General features: G+C 42.6%; 5 protein-coding genes across 6 annotated transcripts; all 5 read right to left on the bottom strand.

Annotated features, from left to right (window-relative positions):
• Positions 1–390: 390 nt before the first annotated feature.
• Positions 391–4785, bottom strand: LOC116196676 (double-stranded RNA-binding protein 1-like). Its single transcript, XM_031526534.1, has 6 exons — positions 4358–4785; positions 3725–3958; positions 3313–3548; positions 2984–3200; positions 1947–2120; positions 391–1061 (listed from the first exon to the last, which is right to left on the bottom strand). Exons 1-6 carry the CDS (start codon positions 4638–4640, stop codon positions 598–600), a joined length of 1608 nt encoding a protein of 535 aa, XP_031382394.1. The 5' UTR covers positions 4641–4785; the 3' UTR covers positions 391–597.
• Positions 4786–7312: 2527 nt separating this feature from the next.
• Positions 7313–13054, bottom strand: LOC116195725 (5-methyltetrahydropteroyltriglutamate--homocysteine methyltransferase-like). Its single transcript, XM_031525042.1, has 12 exons — positions 12898–13054; positions 11574–11927; positions 11387–11474; positions 10710–10837; positions 10219–10610; positions 9957–10120; positions 9290–9370; positions 9033–9199; positions 8820–8925; positions 8436–8686; positions 8127–8328; positions 7313–8015 (listed from the first exon to the last, which is right to left on the bottom strand). The coding sequence occupies exons 2-12, from the start codon at positions 11921–11923 to the stop codon at positions 7647–7649; spliced, it is 2298 nt and encodes a 765-aa protein (XP_031380902.1). The 5' UTR covers positions 11924–11927; positions 12898–13054; the 3' UTR covers positions 7313–7646.
• Positions 13055–15768: 2714 nt separating this feature from the next.
• LOC116197990 (ankyrin-1-like) lies at positions 15769–18117 on the bottom strand. Its single transcript, XM_031528280.1, has one exon. It carries the CDS (start codon positions 17616–17618, stop codon positions 15999–16001), a length of 1620 nt encoding a protein of 539 aa, XP_031384140.1. The 5' UTR covers positions 17619–18117; the 3' UTR covers positions 15769–15998.
• Positions 18118–19608: 1491 nt separating this feature from the next.
• LOC116197548 (protein SRC1) lies at positions 19609–20440 on the bottom strand. 2 transcript variants are annotated; one of them, XM_031527717.1, is made up of 2 exons: positions 19957–20440; positions 19609–19870 (listed from the first exon to the last, which is right to left on the bottom strand). In XM_031527717.1, the coding sequence occupies exon 1, from the start codon at positions 20299–20301 to the stop codon at positions 19990–19992; it is 312 nt and encodes a 103-aa protein (XP_031383577.1). In that variant the 5' UTR covers positions 20302–20440; the 3' UTR covers positions 19609–19870; positions 19957–19989. The 2 variants fall into 2 exon arrangements, with proteins under 2 accessions (XP_031383577.1, XP_031383578.1); XM_031527718.1 differs by having other exon boundaries at positions 19609–19791; positions 19957–20417.
• A 2596-nt stretch (positions 20441–23036) lies between these two features.
• On the bottom strand, positions 23037–26887 carry LOC116197277 (spidroin-1-like). The gene is made up of 2 exons (XM_031527367.1): positions 25569–26887; positions 23037–25077 (listed from the first exon to the last, which is right to left on the bottom strand). Exons 1-2 carry the CDS (start codon positions 26661–26663, stop codon positions 23239–23241), a joined length of 2934 nt encoding a protein of 977 aa, XP_031383227.1. The 5' UTR covers positions 26664–26887; the 3' UTR covers positions 23037–23238.
• Between the last annotated feature and the right edge of the window lie 984 nt (positions 26888–27871).

The following is a 27871-nucleotide window of genomic DNA, read 5'->3' as shown; positions in this document are numbered from 1 at the left end:
ACTCATGGAGACATGGATTGGCATTCTTTTCTTAAAGACAAGGGAAGCTTTTTGCCGAGTCACACCGACCAAGACTTATCAGTTGGTATCTTCACTTTCTGATGTAATAACAAATGAAATATAATCAGTCGACAGGGACAACCACTCTATTTTGATTGCCCCATCCCACTCCCACTCCCACTCCCACTCCAAATGCTTTCCGCTTTCCCATTTTTCTATAAATCAGCATCCCAATTGGATCTGATGTCAGGAAAAGTGCTGCCCGTGAAGCGCTCAATACCGTGTTGAAAATTAAAAGCCGCGAGCCAACTTTTTGAACGAATCTCGCAGCATTTCCTGGCTCTGAGCTTTGACGATATATAGAATGATGCAAAAGCCACCAAGAACACGAGAAAAAAGGACCAAATCGCGTCAGGTTTGTTATTGCACACAAGCTAAGATCTTAATATACAGTTCTCTCTGTTCCACTCCTTGGAAAGAGCCCAAGAAATGATCAAGAGAAACCACTGCCCAGGTTAAATGTTCTCCCTAATATTAGTCCCCCCAAGTGAATATCGAGCGCGAACACATTGAATGGTTTCAACTTTAGATGTGCCCTCAAAGTAAATTGCGATCGCCGCCTGCAGTCACAGCAATCCAGTTCTCATCACTGTGCGCTACTATAGTCCCCTCTGGAAGGGTCACGTTCGACGCCCGCGAGTAAATCCTGATGACCCCCGGTGGTGGTACGCTAATTGCTTCTGCTGTGGATTCAATTGTCAGGTCCGTAACTGTGAGCACATTGTCGTTAATTGCTTCTGCTGAGGATTCAATTGGCACTTCCCTAACTGTGAGCTCATTGTCGTTAATTGCTTCTGTTGAGGATCCAATTGTCAGGTCCATAACTGTGAGCAAATTGTCGTCCTCGGAAGGGGAAGATGACTCGGACGAGTTCTCTTCAAGGATCGGACTTCTTAGCCGAGCATATATGGAATCGGACGACGGATCTTCGCTTCTCAGAATAGACGTTTTGGCTTCACCATATGGAACAGGGTGATTGTGGTTCTTACGTCTGGTGTCTTCTGCGATTAACGCGAGAGTCCTTGTAAGTCAAGAGAAGACTCGAAATGGCAAATACTCAGTGGAAAAGATGCATGTAAAGCGTAAATGCATTGACATTTCATGAAAGGCAAGTGAAATGAACCAATATGAGCCCATACATATGCTATAGTGCTCATAAATAGTTCATCAAAATGAAACAGGGCCTTAAGTTAGATTCTAAGGTGGAATAAGAAGCCACCAGTTTGCTTCCTGTGCGACTAACTTTCAGCAGAAGTGATTCTTTCATCTATTAATTAATTAAAAGATGTGTAAAGGAAACTGGTTATTTAAATCCGGACTCCTGACCCAAAAGAATTATTAAAAAAAAAATGAAATTCTAATTTCAGGCCACTATATCAATCCTAGATCGAAACACACCAAGTTTTTATATCTTGACCATTATTATTTTATTCCCGTAATCTTATCATGAATACCTTTACGTGTCAGTGTAAATCTAAAAAGATGGAACATTATGCATGCTCTCTATCTCTGCATCACCTTAAATACTAGACTCCAATCTACTGCAATGAAGACAAATACTCAGACAGCAAATGTTTGTATAGTCACTAGAAACCCGTGCCTTAAACAAAGAGGTTCTAAATGATGACAAGTTCGTCAAATTGCCACTAGGTCATTACGTGTATATATGTGTCTGTGTCTGAGTCAGTGTGTGTATGCGTATGTCTCTAATTTCTACTTGGTTTCTCTGAAGGTATTTTTATCACTAAATGGCAGATCTATCATACATGGCCCAGATCCATGCTCCCATAATTCAAGTAATAAAGAGGTAAATGGGATGCAGAAGATTATGACCATGTGTATATTTACGGATGAGAACAAGTACTCAGACTTCAAGGAAGATTTACCTCCACTTCCATAATCTCTTTCAGTAAGGAGAGTAAAGTTGGAGGCTGCACCCACTTTTGGACCGATACTGAGTGGGATACCTGGAGTAGAATTTGGCTGCGAGCTAGAGGATGAAAATGACCTTGGTCTTTGGTGGGCAGGGGATGGGGAATTAGAAGTATGACTTCGCTTGCCTGAAAAGGACATATACAGGAAGCACTAATTCAGTGGAAAACCAACAGTAATATAAATCCGCTTCTATCAATTAAAGATGAGAAATTTCTCTTGTAAGCAAGCTAGTCTCCCTTCCCACTCAGTTTTTTCGTCCGATCAATCTTAATTTTGGAATGTCACTAATTTATCATAAAGAATGTGGATTTCATCATCCAGACTAGAACTTAGCTAAATGACCAAGATGAATAGAAAAAAAAAAAAATATATATATATATATATATATATATATATATATATATGAATATGATAATAAACGAATTTATAAAGGACAGCGATGCATATAGTTCAATAAACAGTGTCACAGCTTGAACCTCACCAACTAGATCCTGTTGCTTCTGCCACCTATAAAAATCCTCATTACTTTAATCTGCTTCATAAACAGAAGAAATTTTCCTGACATACTGGTTAGGTTTAATCTTCTTCATTAAAATCTACTCTAGTCGCTTAGCTTCTGGTATAATACCTTTTCTTTGGAAGCATTCTCTTATATAGCAAATAACGATTCCAATCTAACAATGCTTCCCTCACGGAACTAAGAAAGGTCATATTGTTCAGATAGTAAATAGAAGAAGATCATAGACTCCAGTTCCTCAGATGCTCTTGCAAGTTTTTCTCTATGTTCATGCATCACAGTGTCGTCAAGGTTAAATTTCGTTGTAAGAAGGAGATGGAAAAAGATGCATGCTGCTATGCAATTTCTATGCAAAACATCTTCCTCTTCTCGGAGGTCTATATTCCCCAACCGCACAATAGAGAGTAAAAAAGAAAAACAAAAAAAGGACTAGGATCATTTGGGGGTCATAGAATGAGTTTTTATACGTACGCTTTTTTAAAATAGTATAAGCAACTTTTGCTGCACTCATCTCTGCCTGTTTCTTGGTTCTTTCCTGTTGGCCAGTAAAACTTTCTCCTGCTATCACCACAGTTGAAGTGAAAATAGGAACATGTCCACCCGACCCATTTGTCTCATACGCAGGCAGGTGATAACCTTCTCTCTGAGCAAATTCTTGTAAAAGGTTCTTGTATAGACCAGAATCACCCTAGTAAAGCGGAAGAAGTAATCCACATCAATATAATAAGTGAAAAATTACTTGCTGTCACAAAATATGGCAGAAAATGAGCAAAAACAGGGAGAAGCAATTATATACTTGCCTCTTGATCTATATTGGCTGAGAGGGCCAGTAGAGCAACCTGTGCAGCAGCATGCTCGGCATCTTTCAACGTGCTGCAGAAATCTGAACTTTCAAAAGTTTGTCCATCTACAGTGACTTTGCATTTAAAGCGACTGGCATGTGGCGGGCCCTCACGCTCACATGAGTACGTTGGTAGAGGAAGATTCCTCTTTTGGGCGTACATCTGAAGCTGGTTTTTACACAGATGCCACACCTCTGCAATAAAAAAGAATGCATGCGTAACGGACAGATTAAGCAAAAGGAACAACCCTTGAACAAGCAGAGAATGATGCTGTTCCGGAAACATAAGCGCACTAGCTAGTCAGTTACCAGGACAAGAAGGAAACTATCACATAAACCAGCAATGAAGTATGGATAAGATTTATCAAAACCTCTAACTGGGGCATTGTCTTTGACAGTTGGGCTGCTTTGATTCGCCTGAGGGGCACAGCATTCTTCCGGAGGTTTTGCCTGAGGAACTTGGCACTCCAGTGGTTTAGCCTGAGGAATTTGGCATTCTTCCGCCATTTTCGGCCTGGGAGATTGATAATCTCCCGGTAGTTTTGGTTGCACTGCCTCTAAACTCGCCAGCATATCACTCATATCTAAAGTCCCTCTCAATTTCTCTGCACAATCAAGTAAGTTGAACTGCCAAAGTAAGCAACTTTTATCGTATAACATGGAACCACATACACGGCACGATGCTCATTAACTTCATTTCCAAGTTGCATGACTAATATAATCAATCACACTGATCGTCATGAGAAAGAATCTCGATGTTGTTTCTGATGCTGTCGCACATTAACGTCGCCATTTTATCACCAATCAAAGAGAATCTATAATTACAGCTCAAGGAAGCTACTTCCAACGGAATTTGACTACATATAAACACAATAAGGGCAGATGATCAGCAGCACTTGGTTCCCAATTTCCTTCACTATACGCATGACAGGATTGCCAAACAAAAACAAGGGCGCGAACGAAACCGAATGATCATCACCGAATAGCCTGCGCCGGAGAGTTACCGGCTAGTTGGGGCGCCGCGGGCGGTGGAGGCGGAGCGGCGATGATCGGAGGCTCGGCGGGAGGTTTAGGCGGGGCTGAAAGGTGGTCGAATGCGAGCTTAGCGGCTTCGTTCTGGGACTCCTTGGAGGATCTGGAGGGAACTGGAGTCTCGAAGGTGAGGTCGTTGATGATAAGGATGGTGTTGAAGCGGGGACTGTGATTGGGGCCTTCTTTGGTGGTGGAGTACTGAGGCAGACTCCATTGATTGCGGTGGCAGAGCTCTTGAAGCTTCGATTTGTACATTTTTGCCCCCTCCTCCGCCTCCTCCTCCTCCTCCTCCCCCGCCGCCTCCGCTTCCCCGTCAACCTCTCAGCAGCTGCCGGGGAGAGAGAGGAACTGTTGACTGTCGAGTGTCGGATCGAATTGTTGGGCTAAGCATCGAACTTCTATTTGGCTAAGAATCGAACTTCATTTTAAGCAATTAGCACGTCACTATTTTAAGGAAAGGATGCTTTCTGGGGTAAGTACGATTAGGACGTGACCTATGACAAGTTTGTCTCGTGGCTATCGGCCGATGAGGTATATTCTCAATTCTATGCTAATACGACGACTCTTTGTTATTCGAGTTTTTTTTTTAAATTAAAAAAAAAATTGTTACATTTATATATAATTTAAGGGTCTATCATCGTAAATATGAGACGAGCTTTCCACTTAAATAATAACAATGCGGCGGATTAAACGGTAAGTCATATGTGTCCTGTTAATTTTTGGAACATCGCAGAACAGAAGGTCTCTCGTCATGGGAACCTTGGCAATGTCATCTGATCTTGCATGACATACAACAAATGGTATTATTAGCTAGGTATGGACAATATTGAATTTTACAAGTACCATACTTAAGAGGGTATTATTATTAGCCGGCCATGGAAAACAAAAGTACCATAAGGGTATCCCAATACACAACAAACAAACTAAAATAGATAAATAAATAATTAATTAATGACGAAGTATAAAAAACGTTATATAATATACTTTTTTTTTAAATTATTTAAATCATAATAATTTACATACCATCAATAAAAATATATTATTAAATATATGGATAATGGTAATTTAAATTGACAAATAAGATATGAAAAAACTATATTGAATAAATATAAAAAAACATCCTTCTAATGTGCACAAGCAACAATATTTTTATTCTAAATTTTGACATGATATATACATAAAATTTGAAAATATTAAAATTTCACAAAATTTCATCTAGCAGTCTAAACATTCTAGAGCTATTAGATGTACATAAGTGACAAAAAGAAAACAAATAATTGAAAAACTTACCCTCATGTTTTATAATAGACTTGTCTTTCGGAAAACTCACCTACAATTTTAATAACGACCAAGAAAAAAATTCAAATCACAAGAAATTGCATACATATGGAATGAAATACAATGAAAAAGAATTTTTTTCGTTACAACATAGCTAGAGGTATGTGAAAGATAAAAAATAATAATAATTAAGATTGGTTTATCACGATTTTTTTACGATCGAGAATGTGAAGTGAAACGATAATAAGCAAAAAATTTAACGCATCTTCTAGTAGACATATTTTTTGAAAGCTTGTAGACGTATTCTTGAGAGTTGAATATGCCACTTATGTGGATGGTGGTTCTCATTTATAACGTATTATACATAATCTAATAAAAACATAATAGGGTTAATTGCCGAAAAAACACAACTTTTCACATTTTATCAATTGTAGCACAAACATATTTTCTTGACCGAAAAATATATCAACTATTAATTTGATATCAATTTTAGCGTCCTTCAACTTTTCCATTAATTTAAACAAGAATCTATGCCCATACCCTCGATCGAGGTAGCCGGTGACCTTATAGGGGCGGTAGTGGGTCTCGATGGGACACTCATTGCCCGAATTTGAAAAAAGAAAAAGTAAAATCAAGAAAAAAATGAAGGAGGTAAGTGATGGAAGTATCATCGGCAGACATCGTCCCCCTAATTGAGGTCACCGAAAGACCTTTGTCATCACGGGCAACCTTGATTGGGCGGACGGTGGTTATCGTTAAGGCTCATCAATCGAAAAAATGGAAGTCGTGCTAACATTAATATCGAATTAATAGTTTGCGTATTTTTAAGTAAAAAAAATTCGTGTTAAAATTAATAAGATATGAACTTTTTGTATTTTTTAGGTAATTAACCCAATATAATATGATATGGTATTTGAAAATTAAATATAATTCATATATCTATAATATGATGATTCATATATGAATTATAATCACTCATTAAAGATAAATATATTTTAGAGAATATCATAGATAAATATTTATAATTTTTAAAAATTATTTAAATATGCAAAAATTCAAGATAATTCAATTCAGAAATCGAGTATTCGAAGACCATCTGGCCAGGCCGGTCCCAGCTCTGCTTATATTGGATTAATTAAAAATAAGAAAATAATGACTGATCATGGAAAAAATCAAATATATATCTTTAAAAAGGTCACGAAGAAAATTGAATTTTATCATATATCATACATATCTTTTTAAAAATATTTTTTATTAAAAATTAATATAGAATTTTAAAACTCAAGAATCGAAGAAAATTTCATTTAGAAATGAAAACGAAGCGCTCTGATGATCGAGCTTCACACAGCTCCGCTTTATATTACAGACATACATACATATATATGTGAGGGCGTGCAAATTTATTCGAAACATAAGAAAATGAATGAATTCAGATGAAGACATTATATTTGAGTATATTTGAGATTGAGACGTCGGCCTAGGGTTCTGTCCAAATAGACTCGGTGGAGTAGCCCACTACGTTGTGAATGTCGGTAATTGATGCAAGAGCTTTCCGCTGGGGATGCAAATCGTGCTTCGGCTCTCTGATCGACTCCTTTAGTAATAGATCGAGAAGGGCCGTGCTCAAAAACATAAGAAACCATTCCGCATGACATGAACATTATAAATGATCTTTCTTCATTTCCAATTTCTCGGAACGGTACACTAAGCAATGCGGCTTTCGACTCTTTCGGAAATTTTAAGAGAAACAAATTGGAGAACAAAAGACTGAAAAAAGAAAGCGAAAAGAAAAAACAATCCGACGAGGAAAGAAAAAAAAGGCCAAAAGAAAAACCAATAGAAGTCGCCCAAGCACGGTACGCTTATTCAATTGATAGCGGGACGGGATCACAAGATTTTACTCCGCTCCGGTCCATAGTAAGAATGGGTGATTTCGGAAGAATTTCCATTGGAACACTCCCTCGGTATTGTTGCGCCTCTTCTTCACTTGGCACTGGCGAGCTGGGTACGGAGGAGCTTGGCAGCAGCGACCATGTTGCTGAGGGCGGGCTTGACCTCGGCATACTTGCGGGTCTTGAGACCGCAGTCGGGGTTCACCCACAGAATGTTGGTCTCGAGCACCGCGAGCATCTTGTTGATCCTGTCGGCGATTTCCTCGGTTGATGGTATTCTCGGGGAGTGGATATCGTAGACCCCAGGGCCGATTCCAGCACCGTACCTGACTCCCTCACGGAAGACGGAGAGGAGCTTCTCGTCAGAGCGGGAGTTCTCAATGGTGATAACATCAGCGTCCATGTCGATGATCGAATGGATGATGTCATTGAAGTGAGAGTAGCACATGTGGGTGTGGATCTGTAAGTAAACATATTGCAATAAAAGCAATCAATCCCCGAACAACGAAGATGATATGATGCTAAGCTGAATTCAGAAAGATGCACAGGAAGTGGGTGATTAGAAGGAAACCTGAGTAGTGTCCTTTACGCCGCAGTTGGTGATCCTGAAAGAGTGGACGGCCCAATCCAAGTAGAAAGTATGCTCGGACTTCCTCAGGGGTAACCCCTCTCTCAGAGCAGCCTCATCGATCTGAATAACGTTGATGCCAGCCTTCTCAAGATCCTCGACTTCGTCCTTGATGGCCAAGGCAATCTGGTAGCAGGTCTCGAACCTGTAAGCATATACGAATATGTATAGATTAGTGAAAAGATATCCACGCTGCTAAGCAATACGAATAAAAGAGCTTTTATATCATCCTCCAACAAATTATTTTGGTACCTGGGCTGGTCATTTCGGACAAAGGACCAGTTTAGAATTGTAACAGGACCAGTGAGCATTCCCTTCATTGGGCGGGAGGTCATGCTCTGGGCAGTGGTTGACCAGAAGACAGTCATTGGCTTGGGGCGGCTCACATCACCATAGATAATCGGTGGCTTCACACAGCGAGATCCATAAGACTGTACCCATCCATTAGCAGTGAAGGCAAAACCAGACAACTGCTCTCCGAAGTACTCAACCATATCATTCCTCTGCAATTATAAAAGTACCCCGAGAATTAGATGTTACAAAGAAACCAGAAAACAAAAGTATAAGAGTTAATTGCAATAATTCCTGCTGAACGTGCTAAGCATTGCAGAGCGTTCACACCACAAGAAACCTCACCTCAGGCTCTCCGTGGACCAAGACATCGATGTCGAGCTCTTCCTGAAGCTGGACGACCTTCTTGATCTCCTCCTTGATGGCAGCAACATACTCATCTTCGGACATCCTGCAGACGAAAAATGATCAAGTGAGTTCACTATAAATACGATAAACAACAAAGGAGTTTAAGAGGGAAAGAAGAGGTTGAACTCAGGGTAATTCAGAAAAACTCACTTCTTGGCCTTGTATTCACGGCGAACCCTTCTGAGTTCCATGGTCTGGGGGAAGGACCCAATGGTAGTGGTGGGTAAGACTGGAAGGTTCAGCTTCTTCTGCTGGGCATCAAGCCTAGCACTGACGTTAGTAGCACGGCGGTGGTCAGAACCCTTCAAAGCAGCAGCCTAACATAGAAAAGGGAACAGTTCATCAGTAAAAGTGAAACTGAGTGTGTTTTAAATAAAAGGGGAGAGAACTTCGATCGCAGAACTTACAGCCTTTTGAACAGCCTCATTAGTGACCCTTGGGGAGGACTTCCTTGAAGCTTGAGCTGCAGCATTAGCTGAGAAAAATTCCTGAAAATAAACCATTAAAGTTGAGTAAATTGGATGAATCAAGACAACAGTTTCAAATGGGAACTTCTCAGATGCCCAACAAACACTTCAAAGAGACAGTCATCCCTCTACCAAGTTGTACAAGACCAGGGAGCTATCAAATAATCAGATATGTTATACTGTCTATAACCCCAATGGGTTCGGCCTAGTGGTTAATGTGCACCTAAATTTGCACCGAGACCCGGGTTTGAATCCCCTTGGGGCCACCGGAGCGCTTTTGGCGTGATTACCCGCTCCGTGCGCCGCCGGGGGTTCACGGAGCCCCGGGGATTAGTAGGGCGAAGCCCGGACACCCGGGTTAGCAAAAAAAAAAATTGTTATACTGTCTATAAATAGAAATTTCCAGACTCGCAAGTTTGGAAAAGCTAGCCGCTGACATCATTCATGCAAGTATTTCAACATTTATCTGTGTGCTATAATACGTAATGCTTATGAGGAATTACATGATACTCAATGCTACGAATATTTTAAGATTAAAAAATGCAACATTAACAACACATGTGTTCAAGATAAAATGGGGAAATGGCATAATCAATAGGAAAAGTACCTCATCCTTTTGTCCAGCCAATGCCTTGGCCAAGGCATTAACTTCAACGACCTTCTGAGCAGCAAATGCAAGCCATGACTTGATTTCCTTGTCCAACTTGGGCTCGTTGACCAGATCCACCGCTGTGTGCTGCAGGGAACAGGAGGTGGAGACCACAAGCTTGTCTGCACGCAACAAGATCATATATCAATTTCAGAAAGTACATGCAGAAATTCTGCTTGTCAATGGAAATGTCATTCGATGTATGCAGAAAAGAAATTACCTTTGCCTACAATGGCCTCAAGACCCTGCAAGGTGCTGAGGGAAGAGGCAAGATCGTTGGCCCAGATGTTCCTTCCATCAACAACTCCAGCAAACAAGTATTTTCCAGTGGGGAATCCACCCTTGATCAAATCAAGGGTCTTAGTTCCACGAACAAGATCAAATCCAAATCCAGTGACACCCTTCAAAGAGGTAAGGACTTTGTATGCCTCCTTGGGAACATCAGCAAAGTAGGTCTCAATGAGAACATTCAGGCCAGAGAGTGTTGATTCCAATGCCGAGTAGGCCTGAGAGAATGCTTGCAATCTGTCTGAGTCGAGATCCATCACAAGGGTGGGCTCATCAAACTGAATCCAGGAAGCACCAGCTGCCTTGAGTTCACATACAACTTCCCTGAGATATACATTTTTATGGAACCATTAGGATATTAAAAGGATTCAAGTGCATTTGAGCAGATAATAATAAACTTATGAAAGAAACTTAAATCCTTACTTGTAGATTGGAAGGATTTTGTCGAGAAGGGAGAGAAGAGAAAAGGCCTTCCCAACACCCTTTGCTGGCTTGGACAGCAACAAGTAGGAGACAGGGCCAACGAGGATTGGAACAGTGTCAACTCCGAGCTGCAAAGAGTCAATAGAGTCATGATAATGAAGGCAGATTACTAACAGACGTTGCAATGCAGAGATTTGCGTACAAATACTGCAATGCACATATGATTCAAACGATATGTAATTCGTAGAAATAAATAAAACATTGATGAAACCTCGATATACAGGACACTAGGTCAAAGATGAGCGATGCAACAGCCTCCAGGAAAATAAGACGGCTACGAAAATCAAAAGACTACTAAACAATGCCCCCATTCAACAACCACATCAACCAGAAGAATATGGTTCATGAATTGTAGCAACACTTCAGACAACAGGGAACTTCCCATGCATGACAATGTATGGTGAAGCTTAAAATTTCTAATCAGGGAACCTTTTATAAAATATCATATATCTGATGAATCCAAATAACCTTAGTCGAGCACATTCCAATAGATAAGTCAGACAGGAGGCTTGTATACAGAATCTTCTCCAACATTGAAATAAGTGAAACGCAATACAAATGGAAATAAGATATCAGCCTGTCAACTGAAACAAAGAAAAGGGGGCAAAGAGACTTACCGCCTTGGCCTCCTTGTACTCATTGACAGCCTTGTGGGAAGCATAAGAGAACTTGACTTCTGGACCCAACTCAGGCACAATGTAATGGCTGCAGGATTACATAAACCATTAGTATTGTATATATTTGATATAGAAATCGAGAAGTAAAAACAAACTTAGTTCTCTCTAAGGCTGGGCCATCACTTACTAGTTGGTGTCGAACCACTTGGTCATCTCCATAGCGGGAACAGAGGCATTTCCCCTGGCCATGGAGAAGTAGGTGTCAAATCCGATCTCGCCACCATTCCAGCCATATCTGGGAGGAACAGCCCCGAGCATTGCAGTGGTGTCAAGCACCTGGTCATAGTATGAGAAGGTGTTGCTGGGGATGTACTTGATCCCAGTATCAGCCATCTGCTTCCAGATGGATGACCTGAGGTCAGCTGCCACCTTCTCCAAATCAGCAGCACTGCTCTTCCCATCCCAGAACGACTCAAGAGCAAACTTGAGCTCTCTCTTGGGGCCCATGCGAGGGTATCCAACAACGTGGGACGCCATTTTTCTGAACAATCACATTAAAAGAAAAAAGAAAAAGAAAAAAGTCGGTTCACTTGAATCAACTGATCAAAGATTCAATACAATAATAAACAAGCACCAAATATGAGTTCTAATTCTCAATGTCCGAAATGATTTCGTCTACTCTAAATCAAGTTGATCTAACTCCCACGCTATTTTGGAAAAATAGTGCATGGATAGATCTACATCTGGAGTAATAATGCAGAGCAACCCGGACATTATCCTCAGTAAAGCTTATCAGAATTTTGCAACATCTAGAACCTCGTATTTTGTTCATAAAGAAAACATGATTTTGACAGCTAAGACGACTACTGAATTGCCGAGAGCTTATCCTTCTCCCAGAGTTAAGGCAGGACAGGGCAATGACTATGAGGACATGAGACAGTGTTATGTTTGAATAGAATGGAATCATGTCTAAGGAATGAACTCAGGTAAATGCAGATCTGAAAACGAAACAAACAAAACTATCCAAATCACACATAATTCTATCCATGAAGGTAGAGACAAAGCAGGATCAGATCAAATGGACAGAGATCTACGAGCTCCGAAACCACTACCAGAAGATCTGCCACTCCAGAGACACAAACACACACAAACGAGGCAGCAGAAACAAATCCACCGACAGCAGTCAAGGAAACTCACCAGCTGATTTTAACCTGGTAAACTAAAAGACAACAACGAGGAGAAGCTAAGAACAGAACTGTACAGAGGGAGGACCGAGATCCAAATCGTAAGATTGCTCAAACGCTTAAATAGTAGACGACCATGAAAATGCTGCGAAGAAATGGGGGAGCTAAATAGAGCGGGATAAGAAGCCGACAAGCGACAAGCTCCCCCGACCATTGAAAGAAGCATGTATTTCGCAAGTCCAAAATAAGCAAAGTGACAGCCACAGCTAAGGAGGGAAGGAGAGGAATTGGAGGAAGGAGAGCAATGAGAGGAGCCAACCAGCCTACCTTCGTGGAGATAGAACCGGAGATGGTTAGGTCACGGAGACTGTTTCTCCCTCACAGAATCAGTTAGAGAGAGGGAGAGATAGAGCAGAGGATGAGAAAGAGAGAGAGAGAGGCAACGGCGCGAGGAAGACGAAGTGGTCGTCCGATCATTTATAGGCAGAGGTGGTGGCGTGTGAAGTAGATCTGGCCTCGCATTGCCTTGTTTTGTTTTTTTTTTTTTTTCCCTTTTTTAACCTAATATTCTTTTACTTTCATAAATTTCAATTATCTTATATTTTGTCCCCGAAATTTCCACGACGAAAACCAATAAATTTATTATATTCCATTCTATGATATATAAATATATATACCTGACCAGACTCATGATAATAAGCTCGATTCATTTTACAAGGAAAAAAAGAAAAAAAAAGTTCAAATATTACCGATATACGTTGATTCAAGCAATTTGAGCAGAAAGAGCTTCTGAATATCATGATTCAAGCAATTTGAGCAGACAGAGCTTCTGAATATCATGATGTATACTTAAAAAGGTACTTTTTGGTGATGAGAGTATTATGTAGATTATACGGGAGAGTTGGTGGGACGAAGTTGGTGGGGGATTGGTGGCCGGGCCACTTCTATGCGATAAGAGTAAGAAAGATATTGCATTTTATTCATTAACAATAGTACTAATTGACTGAATTGCCCTTTGGTTAGTGCTTAATTACAGCTTGAGTAACGGGGATTGGTGAAGGGGGAGGAGTGAGTAGGTGAAGCGGAGCCCACAGGTTGAGGCTGAAACACATGCTGATATGTCCGCATGTCGATGATGATGGCTCCCACAAAGCGCCTCAGCCTTATGTTTATTTATTTTTTTTCGCTTTTTTGAGATCTCTCTATTTATTTATTTATTATATATTCTCATCACATTATTACTCGTCTTAAAAATACTTTCCAAAATATATGTATATATATACACATACTAATGTAAGGAGTTATGCTGGCACTAGTCTCGCTGACTGATTGATCTGTATCGAACAATATGGTATTTAGATGTTCAATTGTCATATGATTAAATTATGTCGTGCATGCCGTCATCGACTTGAGATGCCATGTCATATGCAATGTAAAGACAATTTTGTATCTTTATCGACCGACAAGTAATTTTATCCAAGGTCTCTTTTTTCCAATATTTATTGGTGCATTTAAATAGGAGAATACCATACGGGATTCGTATAAATATCTTCGAAATTATATTTTATTTCTGGGAGACATTAAATTGATGAGCCAATACTGCTCACGATGAAGAAATAATAATTAATGACCCGGTAGGAAAAAAGGGTACGGATTCAGATGGCAAAGGGGGGGAGTTACGGTGCGGGCACAGCACCAATTGTGTCGGTGGTACCGCGGGGAGCTGGCCGTACAGCTGGCACCACCAATACTCTCGGATCCACATTCACTATTCCGGTACCGTACTGTAAACCCCGGGGCGCCTGATCAGAGCGTCAATCACACGCTCCGGCTGGTGGCCTGCTGATTGCTTGACCTCACCAACCCCCCCGGGGCTCTTATTTGCCATTTTCTCAATTGAAAATCCAATAATTCCTTTTTTTTACTTTTCTTTTTCAAAGGTAGGAATTTCTGGTGGGATATATAAATCCGTGAAAGTGACAAATTCTTTTCTTTTCTTGGTCAGAATGAAATAAAAAAATTCACAGCACGAAAATGACAGGGAAATAAATCGTCAGACCAAAGAGTGGAAAGTTTCTCTTCATGTTACCAATTGACCGACTACCAGCAGTAACCCTCCCAATCCCGAGCCCCAAAAAAAGAAAATAACACAAAAAAAAGGACAACAACAAAGAAGAATTTTCCCATCTCCGATACAATTTTTTTTTTGGATAAATAATAAAGACTTTCATTAATCAAAAGAATTTTAATCAAAGACCATTTACTCTGTACAACATCGACAAAACTAAGTAATCCCCAAATTGTACCCCAAAAGAAGTGCTAATTAGCTATTAACAGAATGAGGAGAGTTAAACATCTCCGATACAATTTGATGATCCAATAGCATCAAATAATCCGTCAATTTAGATTTGCAAATGACATAATAAATATAAATGTACTTCTCATTGTAAGGTAGATTTAAAGATATAGTATAATAATATAATAAGAAAAACGAAATTAAAAGAACATGAAAATTTTACGTATGAGAATTGAATCTGAAATCTTTTCTATTCATTACACTAAATTATGTTCCTCGTATCGAAGCAAAAAAGAAAAAGATTCCGTTCCTTGTATTCATAAATAGTTGACACTTTTATCTGGCGTTGAATAACGGTATATTTTGAATTCCATCCTACCTACTTCCGAAATTTCCTTGGGAAAAACATGTAAAAAAAAAAAAAAAAAGCTTAAATCCATAGAAGAATTATTCTGAAAGCTCGAAATGAGAGGCAAGCGTTATTCTGATAGAGACCTTCCACGGTGATATCTATGACTTGCAAAGGGACGTGCGGTTAGGAACCAAATAAATAAGACCAAGAAGGATCGTGAATGGAGCTTTGGCTAAACTTTGAAAGCATTAATGACACAGTGCCTCTCAGATCTGCTACCGACATTCGGCGCCAGGATCGATCATTACGCTGCGATTGAATCATAAGACCAATCATATGATCGGATCCCACATAAACTCCCCTCCCTCTGCTCTCTTACTCTTCATTTCCCTTCCGTCCAAACAAGCAACATAAAATTGAAATATATAGAGGAGATCCGCCGTGACTTAATAATGAACAATTCTGCTTTTGATTTTTTATTTACCCGGAAAAAAGAAGAGGAGAAAATAAACTTATAATATAATTCAAGAAAAAGAGCAATATATATATATTTTTTTGCCCAATAAGAGCAATATCTATATTAGAGAATAGAATATTACAGTGAATTCTGCGGCACAACTTTTGTACCGGAATCTACAATACGAAGGTCGAGATTATACAACGAACAACGTCCCATGTTGAGTCTCCAACCCAAAACTTTGTAGGAGTCTACACAGTTGAGCCTCTAATTTGAGTGTTCTGCGCACAAAATTAGATCGAAACTAAGAGATTCTAAGCCCGTTACAGCACGGCCAGGGGTACGGATGATTGGTCGAAGCTCGACCGCATTGATCTCCCCCGACTGTGCTTCTTCTTTACATTGTCGGTTTCTGCCACTCGATTCACCAGCCCTTTCCTGCAAGGATTCGGGCCATATCCTCGAGCATTGCCACTCCCTTCTTTACTGCCCGTGCCGCCGTGAGCGAGCATCCTTGTGATCCCCGAGTAATGCAGAGACTCCGCGATCTGTAGGGCCGTCATGCCTTTGTTCGTGCGGGCACCTGTGTCAGCCCCTTTCTTCACGAGCAGTTCGATTACATCTGCATGCCCTGATTCTGCAGCACAGTGCAGGGGAGTGTACCCGTCCTCATCCCTGGAGTCGGTCTCTGCGCCCTTATCGATCAGGACCCGCGCCGCTTCTGTGCGGCCCTTGAAAGCCGCCCTGTGCAGGGCCGTCCAGCCATGCTGGTCCCTCCCATTCACGGCTGCTCCGCCCTCGAGAAGGCGCTGAATTGTTCTGACATCCCCCTTCTTTGCTGCAAGGCAGAGCTTGTCCCCGAGTTTGAGCGCATCGAAGAGCCTCACATGCCCATGCTCCGCTGCCACGTCGTAGGCTGTCTTCCCGTAACGATTTCTGATTTCCTTGTTAGCGCCCTTATGGAGCAGGAGCCGGACCATGTGCTCGTCCCCAGACCGTGCTGCGATGTGTAGCGGGGTCTCCCAGTCCTCAGAGTTCCGTACATCGGTTCGAGCCCCGCTTGAGATCAGGAGCCGAGCGCAGTCCCTCCTGTGCTCCTCAGCGGTGATGTGGAGGGCGGTGTTCCCGTCCCTTGTAGTGGCATCGACTTCGGCCCCTTTGAGTAATAGAAGTTTCAACACCTCCACATGCCCCCCACCAACTGCAAGGTGGATTGGGCCCCGAGCCGCAGTCTGAGCCCGCTCTGTGCTCGCCCCATGAGCCAACAGAAGCTCAGCGATCAGGGCCTCACCTAAGGATGCAGCTTCCTCAAGCGGGCTTGACCCTGACCGGCTCCTGGCCTCTACGTCGGGATTAAACTCAAGGAGTAGCTGCACGAGGTCAGGCCTGCCTTGAGCAATCGCCAGGTGGAGCAGCGTCTGGCCAAGCGGGTCCACAGAGTCTGCGGGCCTCCACGAGGGATCGCTCCTCTCGAGCACGGTCCTTATATCATCGATTGAATTACCCTCCAAGACAAGGCGGGAGATTACTTGCGACCCAAGGAACATCACCTTGATCCCGCTATCAATGAAAACCTGCTTCTTCCTTGCAGTAAACCAGTCGCTTGGAACCGAGTCCAGGGTCGATCCCGAGTCCTTAATGGCAGCTCCTGGAACCACCACGCTGTGCAGCAGGAACGAGTCGTCGCAGTAAGGGAAAGTGTCGGGGAGATTAACCCCAGGAGGGAGGTGACAAGTGATCTCCACAGTGACCGTTGCCAGAGGCGATATTATTCCCGACTGAGGCTTGACTGTGTAGCGCGGTTTGTTGATTGGCTGGAGCCTGAACGCCACCGGCATAGTGTGCATGACATTTCGGAGGGTCAGCACACCGCAGCACCTCTGCCCTGGTTCAATGCGTATCGCCACGACATTGGATGGCTCCAAGCTTATGAGCCGGTCCATCGGATCTTCTCTCGCGTCCCCTCGCTTTTTCTAAAACGTACGCGAGATGTTCGATGAAACGTCGCAGAGAACCCGAACTCCGGTTCTGGTCGGAAGCATCCGATTTCCCGTCTGGGTTTTCGATTTGGATCGATACCCAGAAGGATGAAAGGGCAAAGAAGTGTTCTTGGGACTGATCTACGGCGGGTGGGTGGATATAAAAGGAGGGAGAGGAGAGAGGCCGGCTCTAATGGGAGAGAGACAAGTGGTGGCCCGGGTGAGAAGAACGATGCAGCTGACTTGTTCCATTCGCCGTCTGGTCTGCGAGACTCCTAAGCCACAGCTGCATACAGTTAGAAGGAGTTGGTGTTGTTTCCTGAGTTCGCTTCTGCCAGGTCGCTTTCATGGCCTCCATTAAAATAAAGCCCAGAGAAGGAGAAGCCATTTTTATTGTTTTTGTCGAGTTCGCGCGCGAGAATCATTCTATTTCTTCATGGCATGGCAAATGGGACCTCAACTCACACGATAATATGTTTGGTTGTGGAGCAAAAAATACTTCACTTTGCTCCATTCTACTCTTTTTTTTTTTTCAATTTAACAATACGATTATTACTTTTTTTTAATATTCTTCAATATAAAAATAAATTCTCTCGCGTATTTTTTTTAATTACCATTCAATTCAAATTTTTTGAGTAAAGTAATAATTGAGTTTTATCATAGAGAAGTGACTTCGTTACCAGATGAAGTCACTTTCGACGTATCATTTAGCCTAAAAGTTTATCATAGAGCAGATTTCGGATCATAATAGGTGAAAGAATGTAAAATTAATAATAATGACATCGGAGAGGACCTACTGGTAGGAAACAGAATCAGAAGACGGAAAAGAAATTATTGTATAGATTAAGAAAGGGATTAAGAAATTGCTAGCTGCCGTAGTTATTGTGAAACTTCCAACGAATTCGATCATCACGAGATCCATAAAACGGAACGGAAGGGAGCCACCGAGGAATCGGAGGAGGAACAAAGGACAAATGGCGCCCAAAAGGTAACAAGGTCCAATTTTTGTTTAAAAAAATCATCATTAAATTAATGCATCCATGGAATTAGTTTAATCTATCTGATTTAACAGGGATTTTGGGATAATATAAAATGTCATGCAAAGATACGACCGAAGGCATCTTGCATCGGAACAAGCTACACCCGCGAGAGCAAAGACAAAAAAAGAGCACTATATTGGAAGGATTGAGCAAAGACTTGTTCCTAACTAATTAGTCGGTTTCGTTTGCCATTTGTCTATGGGATGTCTCCCAAATTCTATAATGGCATTTCATGTTAGGCATGGTTCGCATGATGATGTGATTGATATTGTTTGGAGCCAGCGCAAAATTCCTAAGGTACGACAGTTGGAAATTGACCTCATTCCTTCTTCATTCTTTCAATGACGAAAAAGAGGAATGATTTTTCGAAATAAATTATTTGTTGCATGTCATTTCGCTATGAATCCTTATATTCATAAGTCTAATCAAGCCCTGACTAATACAATTGAATCTGATTAACCCACTAAAGGATAAAACTCTCAAATACTCTCTGATGTGATTTTTTTTTTATTCGCAAAATTCGAATCCGAAACCTTATATAAAAAAAAAAACAAATATCGAACTGCTTGAGCTAATCCTTTGATATATTTTTAATTCATATATTTTCTCAAAAAAGTTTAATTTATAGTATGTTTTGTTATCCACATGACTATTTGCTAATGCGTCGATATTTCACAGAAGGATGAGCCGGATCAATCCTAGACCCACGCCCAGGAAAGTACGATAGTGGGCTTTGATTGGGCCCGTATGGACCCGCACAATTAAAAATGGGCCCACTAAACAGCCTATTCCCAACAAGCGAGGATTGTGGCCTACGTTTGGACCCAGATGGAACATCGGCTTCGAGGTGGGCCCACATCCGCTGTTTGAGGCCCAAAGATCCATTCCCATTCAAAGCGAGAGGATGCAAAGGATAAAGGCAAAAAATCATTCGAGTCCGTACAAAGACGAAGATCTTATTACAATCTCACGCATAGATTACAAGATAGCATCGTCCAACGACAAGCAAAACATAGAAAACAAGGAAAAGACATCAAAGACATAGCATTAGCAAGCAGTAACAACACGGCGGCTTCTCGGTATACTGCGATCGGAACCTGCGGAATCGAAACGATCATCCCATCAGAATCATGTCCTGAGCGATGAACCAAACGATTTGATTTTGAGGTCGTGTAACTACAAATTCGCGTGCAAGTGACTGAGTTAGTCCAGATCGAAACCGGGAAGCGATCCGATCGAGCCGAAAAGAGATCAAGGGTTACCTGAAGACAGATGGACCGATCGGACCGAGAATTCTAGTCGCTATCGCTGTCGCTGCTGCTGCTGTGGCCGTCGTGGCCATGTCCGTGCTCCTTCTTCTTCTTCTTCTCCTTCTTCTTCTTCCCCTCTCCGTCGCCGTGGTGGATCTTGTCCTTCATCTGGTCGACGAGGCCTTCTTTGTGCTCTCCGCTGTGGTGTTCACCCTTGTGCTCGCCATGGTGCTCGGGCTTGTGCTCACCGTGGTGCTCTGGCTTGTGCTCGCCGTGTTGCTCCCCCTTGTGCTCCTCCTCCTTCTTGTGGCCGCCCATGCCGAGGGTCTCCTCGATCTTGTGGATGATTCCGGACATCGTTCCTTGCTCGGCGCTTCTGGCTTGGCTCTCCGGTGAAGAAATCGGGCAACTGATCTGATCTGACCTGACCTGACGAGATTTCCGATTGATGTGTGAAGATGAAATGGGCAGGGTCGGAGGTCATTATTTATAGGCAAATAAGTCAAAAATTAAAATAAAGGAAAAAAAGGCAAGCATTTTTATCAACTCTCCGATTTTGGAACCATATGACGTGTACGCGGCGGATGGTGAGATATTTTAGCAATATCATATCACCATCCAATATTTAATTTTATTTTCTTTATACACAAACATGAGAATTGAATATCTGAGTGGGAATTGGTTTCCATAAAAAAAAAATGCCACTAAACTTTTCCTCTAAACCTCGACCGGTAATTAACGAACAATTTTAAGGCCACATTTTAAGATATAATCAATAGAACTATGACAAATTACCAACTTGTATATCTTATCGTATCGCGTGTTGTAGTCCGTTAAATGAGGAATATCTTTTGTTCTACTTGGAAATCATTGATGAGGAATAGATAAGATTCTCAAGACTTTCGCAAGATGCTTGATATTTGTCGAAATTGTTACTTAATAGAAAAGAATTTCACAGTGATTATAACACGTTACCGCGAAAGGTCCCTGGGTCGAATTTTTCTTTTTCTTTTTTGCATTGTTTCCTTTTTCTTTACCTTTTTCTTTTTGGGCTGGTGTTTGAAAAATTGTTTTACTTCGTGAAATTTTCAGGATTTAATGACCTAAATGGACCTCTTCCCAAATCTATTTACCATTTTGTACCTCTTCTCAAACTAATTTCCATTTTGGACCTTAAGCCCATTTTTGTTATTAGTTTAATAGAAAAGGTGGGAATAAAAATTAAAAAGAAAGAAAAAAGAAAGAAAGACAAAGATTGGATTTATTTTCTTTTGAGAATTGATAAAAAATAAAATAAAATGACAACATCGTGACACTCGTTGCTTCTCCATTAATTGGTAACCGAGCTTGAGTCGTACCGATTTCAATTTAATTATTGTAATTTAAAATTTATTAAACTTCCTGTAATAAGTTATACATAAATATTATCTTATCATTAATATGACAACATAAATTTTACCATGGATACAATCCATGAAAAAGAGTAATAAACTCTATAACAACTAAAATAAATATTATTATTATGATCATCAATTCTAAATCATTTTAATTGCATAATATATATTATATATAAGTTTGGCTTTGAAACTCACCTGCACAACCAATAAGATTTCTTGGTTTGGGTTATTTATTTATTTATAAAGTAATGGACGTAATGATATTTGAAAGATCATATTGATGGTAAAAATCTTTTGAGGATTAATTGATGATAATATGATCTTCAAAGGACCATAGTAATGGTAAAAATCTTTAAAGGATCGAATTAATGACAATACAATTGTTAAAGGACCATATAGATAATTTTCTCTTTTGAAAGGAGGTCTATTTTGGTCATTAACTCAATTTTCAGATGTGGGATTTAGTTTAGGAGACCAGCGGAGGTCGGCACGGCCGACATTTCCCCCCCTTTCTAGGCCACATCACGTGATCTGACACGTGTCATGACCTCATCCGTTAGAATTCTCGATACAATCACGAGATTACTTTTCCATTTGTATATTTCCTTCTTTGCCGACAATTTGGGGAAAAAGAAAAAAAAAAAAAAAGGAAATCTTATCCATCCATGTCGTAGGAGAGCAGACTCTCCCTCTCCCATGGCTGATGGCAGCTTCTATCTGTTAGTCACTTTGCAGGCAGAATAAATGCCGAGACTTCTGCATCTCCTGGACCAGCCTCATCAAGAATGAAAGGAGGTTTCAATGACCCTCTCTTAATCACAATTTTTCTAATTGCGATTTCATCACGTCGGTTCAGCTGACGATCCTGTAAAACGCAGTGGTTATTTATCCACAATTGTGACAACATTTTCCGTATCAAACCATCCAAGAAAAGTTCGAGAAGTCTCGTGGCTATATAGACTCTCACTGATGGATCGTAGATGCAACCCCGTCCTCATCGAAATAATGGTTTAGATGCAAATGGATCGCGAAGGCCGATACGGTGCTGTCATTGCAGGATAAGATCCTCTGTTGCTGCGTATCAGGAGGAGAAGATCTTACCGGTACCCTCGACTGTAAAGATCGTAAACTCACATAGCTCTCTGGAGCTGCAGATTGTTGTCGACGATAATATTCTTGTGTTGTCCGTGCGTAACAGTAATAGTGGAGCTATCTCTGGAGCTGATTAAGGCGCCTATGCATGGAGTGGAGTGGTTCACTGCCCAGATCCCCTTCTTAATCCCTTCTTCCTTTTGAAAGTTTCTATCATTGTCAGAGATGTCCGTGCGTATTCTTGCCCCGTAGAACATAAAAATCTCTTCTTCTTCTTCTGATTGCTATGATAAGTTTATTATGTTGAAAGACAGCTGGAAAGACATGGAGGTTGATGATGGTAGTATTTTTTATTAGTTGATTATGGTTTCTGTCATTTGCTCAAGCCCTGAATTGTACATCCACAGAACACCATCTTGGCAGTAGGAAAAAGAAAATCCAACATTTGACTTGGTTAATTTATTGGGCCAATCGTTTTCAATTAATGAAATAACTAATTTAACTCCCCGTCCAAGATCATCCCTTTGATGGTGAAGTGTGCGTACTTTCTTTTGAAGAAATTGCACAATCTTTTAATGAAAAGAAAACAACTCATACAGAGTCTTCTTTTACGAGTCTGAAATTTATTCATTTCATTTCATCTACAACAGAACACAAACATGGGACGTACAATCGACAACCCACCCTCGAAAAAACCAGACACTAAGCCAGCATCCATCTGATGCTTCTTCTCAACCTGCACCACAGAAACCATTATTTACTCTCAGAAAAAACATGACTAAACTGCAAACTATCTTTCGAATCCTCATGCATCCCTTCCTTTCTGCTTCTCTACTCCTTCGTCGGCCTCGACAGCTGTGTACTCATAAGTAGTCTCCACCAGTTTATGCCCTGGCGGCCCCGCAACGATGTTGGTAGTTGTCTGGGCCAACTCGGCTATGGTCTCACCGATCGCTCCCAGCACACTTCCCCCTCTCTGCTCCTGCTCCAGCTGCTGTGACACTCTCCCAGTCCCACCTCCCACCTCCTCCTCTTCGTGCTGGCCCAATACCTCCAACATCTCCCCGCCCCTTTCCATTGCTGCTCCAACTGTGTTTTTGGCTATTCTGGTTCCTCCCACCATGGCGCGTCCTGCTACTGCGGCTCCTTCCTCGACAACACCTCCTGCCCTCGCAGCTAAATTCCCTGATTCCCGGAAGATCTCCCCGGTTGTCTCCGTAGCCGCTCGGGCTCCTCTCACCGTCATAGCTTCTGCCTTTTCTGCCATACCTTCTGATCCCAAGATCACTTCCCCTGCTTTGCCTGTAGCTGCTAGGGTAGTGCCCGCAGCAGCTTCGGCCGTTTCTTTAGCTGCACGGGCTCCTCCCGACAACATCTCTGTGGCTATGCTTGCTCCTTCTGCCGCCGTGTCTCCTGCCTTCGTGGCTAAATTTCCAGATTCCTTGAATATCTCCCCGACAGTTTCAGTAGCTGCTCTGCCTCCTCCTACCATCATTCCTTCTGCCTTTGTCGCGGGGCCTTCCGATCCCAGGAGCATTTCTCCTGCCTTGCCCGCAGCCGCTAGAGCAGTGCCTGCAGCCGCTCGGGCCACGTCTTTGGCTACTCGGGCTCCTCCAGACACAGTCTCTGTAACTGCTCTGGCTCCTTCAGCAGCCGTGTCTCCTGCTTGCATAGTTAGATTCCCCGATTCCTGTAATATCTCCCCGACAGTTTCAGTAGCTGCTCTGCCTCCTCCTGCCATCATTCCTTCTGCCTTTGCTGCGGGGCCCTCTGATCCCAGGAGCATTTCTCCTGTCTTGCCCGCAGCCGCTAGAGCAGTGCCTGCAGCCGCTCGGGCCACGTCTTTGGCTACCCGGGCTCCTCCAGACACCGCCTCTGCGACTGCTGTGGCTCCTTCAGCAGTCGTGTCTCCTGCTTGCATGGTTAGATTCCCCGATTCCTGTAATATCTCCCCGACAGTCTCAGTAGCTGCTCTGCCACCTTCTAACACCATTTCTTCTGCCTTCGCCGTGATACCTTCTGACCCCAAAAGCATATCTCCTGCCTTGCCCGTGGCTGCTAGGGCAGTGCCTGCAGCTGCTTGGGCTGTGTCCTTTGTTGCTCTAGCTCCTTTCATCACTGTCTCCCCTGCCTTCCTAGCTAAATTTCCTGATTCCTGGAAGACCTCCCCGACCGTCTCACTGGCAGCTCTGGCTCCTCCTCCCACCAGTTCCTGGGTCTTCGCTGTCATGCCTTGTGATCTCCTGGTCCCGCCACCTGCCCCTTCCTCGCCTTCTTGCGATCCTAGGACCATGTCTCCGGCCTTGCCCATAGCTGCTAGGGCAGTGCCCGTGGCTGCTCCAGCCATGTCAGTGGCTGTTTGGGCTCCTTCCACCAGAGTGACTCCCGCCTTTGCTGCTAAATTCCCAATGGTTCCAGTAGCCGCTCTGGCTCCTCCTCCCACCACATCTTGAGCCGTCTCTGTAAGGCCATGCATTACATCAGTCCCGCCAATTCCCCCTTGCCCCCCTTCTTGCGCCCCTGATCCCTGGAAAACACCAGAAACAGTGTCTGCAGATGCACGGGCAGTGTCTTTGATTGCTCTGCCCCCTTCCTGGACCAACCCTTTTGCCTGGCTCGTTAAGCTCTCCGTATCCTCGGTACCCTTCAACACAAAAAAAAAAAAAAAAAAAGGCCATCCCATGTCGATGTCATAACGCAGTTATCAGGGGAGTAGATCTCTGTATATGGCAAAATCTTTTTGTATACGGTAAACATTGAATACACCATGGTACCATGTAACTAACATTTATATTTTCAATAATATTAATACACATGGAGACTACCCACAGTGGTTGTATTCCTCAATTCCCCAATATCGTTTCAACAATAAAATGCTGAAACAGACCAGCATTAGCCTCAATATCACGAATCATCAGCTATGACAAACCAAACAGCTTTTGGGATCACTATCAAAATTCTTCCAGCAAGTATAGATTATACATTGCAAGATATACAATACATTAACCAACATTGGATCAAACATCACCAAGAAATGATTGATCTGGAAAGATCACATTGGCACTGTTATATTTCAAAAGATTATTATTTTAATTAAAACAAAAAAAAGAAGAAAAGAAAAGGAAGAAAAGATACCTGACCCTCAGCCAATTTCCTAGCCTCGTGTTCTCTCTGCGCTTCTTCCCTCTTCCGAGCTGTGTACTCCTTCACGCTCTCACCTGTCGATATCGCGGCCTCCTTTGCAGCACTCAGGGGCTTAGTTGCCATCTCCGCGGCCTTGTGGCCTGCACCTGCCATTACCTCTCCCACTTTTCCGGCAACATCCTCGACGACCCTGGCAGCAAGCTTTGTACCCTCCACAGTCTTTTCGGTTGTGTAGTGAGCCACTCCCCAGCCCGCCTCTACAGCCTTGTCCTTAACATTTGCTGCCGCCTTCCCTGTGTAATCCGCTGCACTCTTCCCCGTGTCCACTGCCACGTCCTTGGCCGCCACTGCCTTCTCCCCTGCATATCCTGCCACTCCCTTGGTCACATCCACCGCCTTGTCCTTTGCCTCCGCCGCTTTCTGCACCGTATAGTCCTTGGCCTCTGCTGCCTTCTGGACGGTATAATCCTTGGCCTGCTCCGCCTTCGGTACCGTGTACTCCTTGGCAGCCTCATAGCCATGTCGGCTCTTCTCCAAGGCGACATCCTTGGCGGCAGCCCCTTTCTCTGTCACGTAATGGGTCGTGGCACGGGCTCCATGGACGACCGTATCCTTAGCTTCGGAGGCCTTCTCAGAAGCGTACTCGGTCACTGATCCCAGGCCTTGGCTTGCTGACTCCTTCGCCGTGTTGTACCGCTCCTCAGCAGCCCTCAGCGTGTCCATCGAGTTCTGCTGAGCCAAAGCTCTCAACTTAGAGATCTCTTCCAATGAAGGTTGTTGAGCTTCCGATCCCTTCTCCTCTTGACCAGTGATCCCTGTCGCCTCCTGCTTCCTCTCCCCGGCCCCCTTCACCTTCTCTGCCAGGGACTCGAACTGCTGCTTGTCCGAATCCTTCTTCTCCCCACTACCGAACTCGACACTATACATACCGCGGACCTCTCTCTCGCCGGATTCATAGGGCTGGTCTCTCGGCTTCTCAATGAAGTGGGTCACCACCTCAGCCCTGCGGATGTCGTGCTCTCCCTCGACGTGGACCTCCCTGTCACTGTTCGTGTTCTCCCTCCTAAGCTGTTGCTCAGAAGCCATATTCACTCCTCTCTCTCTCTCTCTCTCTCTCTCTCTCTCTCTTTTCTTTTTTTCCTCCCTATATATCCCAACTGCGGTACAAACAATGCACGTCCACTGTTTCTTTGGGTCTCTTTCTATGGAAAAGTAACTGTTAAGTGAAGAAGAGAGCAAAGCTTGGCTGGCCGAGAGTGAGTACGGAAATAAGTAGGAGTGGGAAGTGGCGGTTTGGGCTGAGGGAGGAGGCGGACTGTTTTGCATGGAGAACGACGTGTTGGCCGGAGCTGCTGCAAGCAGGGCGACGTGGTTGGAGTTGGGGGTGACTACAGAGTGACTTAAACGGCCCCCGAATTGCTGACACGTAGCAGTGACGAGGCGGTTCTTCTTCGGCGCGGCGAGGGAGGGTCCCGGTGGCGGCGGAGCTTATCTGGAGCCCCTTCCCTTGCCTGGCCTGCCACGTTTCTTCCGATCTGATTGCCTTGCACGTCTACGTGTTATGTTAGTGGTCAGTTGTAATTGTAACACATGGCTCGGTTGAAAACGTTTGAGTTTCGTCAATGCCACCATAGGAAATTCTACGTTCATATGGGAACCCTCGTAACAAGCTTTTGGAAAATCAATATATAATATATATACAGTCCATTTGATTTCAGAATTAAAGTTTTGAATTTGTAATTGTAATTTTAATTGTGAAAAATAACAAATAAAAATTAACCGTTGTAGACCCGACCTGTTTTGATTGTGTAGATAATTGATTATAATAAAATTGTATGTTTATAATATGTGGGGTCCACCTATTTGACTTGGGAAAAATATGTTTTTGTTCGGTAGTGTATTGAGTTAAAATTAAAGTTAAAATTTTGAAATTTAACTTTGAAATCAAACAAGTTGATAATATCTTAATAAGTTAATCAGGTCACGAAACGTGTAATCACTACCTCTCCAACTTACGCCATGTGTCGCCTAAACGTCACCGTGTGTCCATGTTCCCATGTGAATTTCACCACGCGTCGCCTTGTATTGAGCTATCTTAATTACATAGTTATTATTTTACAAAAAAGCATGCGCAAAAAAAAACATATAACAAGTATTTAGAGAAATATTAATTGAAAATAATTATTTTTATTAAGTACAATTATTACTCATGTAAAGCAACTGATTTTGAAAAAAAATCATACCTCAAACGGCCGGATTACATCGTTGTTCGTTGAATAAATAAGTATAATATA

This window comes from Punica granatum, chromosome 2, assembly GCF_007655135.1.
Source record: "Punica granatum isolate Tunisia-2019 chromosome 2, ASM765513v2, whole genome shotgun sequence".
Classification (NCBI taxonomy): Eukaryota; Viridiplantae; Streptophyta; class Magnoliopsida; order Myrtales; family Lythraceae; genus Punica; species Punica granatum.
Note: the sequence above shows the minus strand (reverse complement) of the source record. Positions and strands in the feature narration are given on the sequence as shown.

What these genes read in the sequence shown, in the direction of transcription:
- LOC116196676 (XM_031526534.1), bottom strand. Translation starts at nt 4,640, where the DNA reads ATGTACAAATCGAAGCTTCAAGAGCTCTGCCACCGCAATCAATGGAGT. An exon ending in CAGCCAATATAGATCAAGAG is followed by an intron (nt 3,201 to 3,312) that starts GCAAGTATATAA and finishes CCGCTTTACTAG; the next exon opens with GGTGATTCTGGTCTATACAA. An exon ending in TTATACTATTTTAAAAAAGC is followed by an intron (nt 2,121 to 2,983) that starts GTACGTATAAAA and finishes TGTCCTTTTCAG; the next exon opens with GCAAGCGAAGTCATACTTCT.
- LOC116195725 (XM_031525042.1), bottom strand. Translation starts at nt 11,923, where the DNA reads ATGGCGTCCCACGTTGTTGGATACCCTCGCATGGGCCCCAAGAGAGAG. An exon ending in AAGTGGTTCGACACCAACTA is followed by an intron (nt 11,475 to 11,573) that starts GTAAGTGATGGC and finishes GTAATCCTGCAG; the next exon opens with CCATTACATTGTGCCTGAGT. An exon ending in ATGAGGCTGTTCAAAAGGCT is followed by an intron (nt 9,200 to 9,289) that starts GTAAGTTCTGCG and finishes TTTCTATGTTAG; the next exon opens with GCTGCTGCTTTGAAGGGTTC.
- LOC116197990 (XM_031528280.1), bottom strand. Translation starts at nt 17,618, where the DNA reads ATGGACCGGCTCATAAGCTTGGAGCCATCCAATGTCGTGGCGATACGC.
- LOC116197548 (XM_031527717.1), bottom strand. Translation starts at nt 20,301, where the DNA reads ATGTCCGGAATCATCCACAAGATCGAGGAGACCCTCGGCATGGGCGGC.
- LOC116197277 (XM_031527367.1), bottom strand. Translation starts at nt 26,663, where the DNA reads ATGGCTTCTGAGCAACAGCTTAGGAGGGAGAACACGAACAGTGACAGG. An exon ending in GGAAATTGGCTGAGGGTCAG is followed by an intron (nt 25,078 to 25,568) that starts GTATCTTTTCTT and finishes TTTGTGTTGAAG; the next exon opens with GGTACCGAGGATACGGAGAG.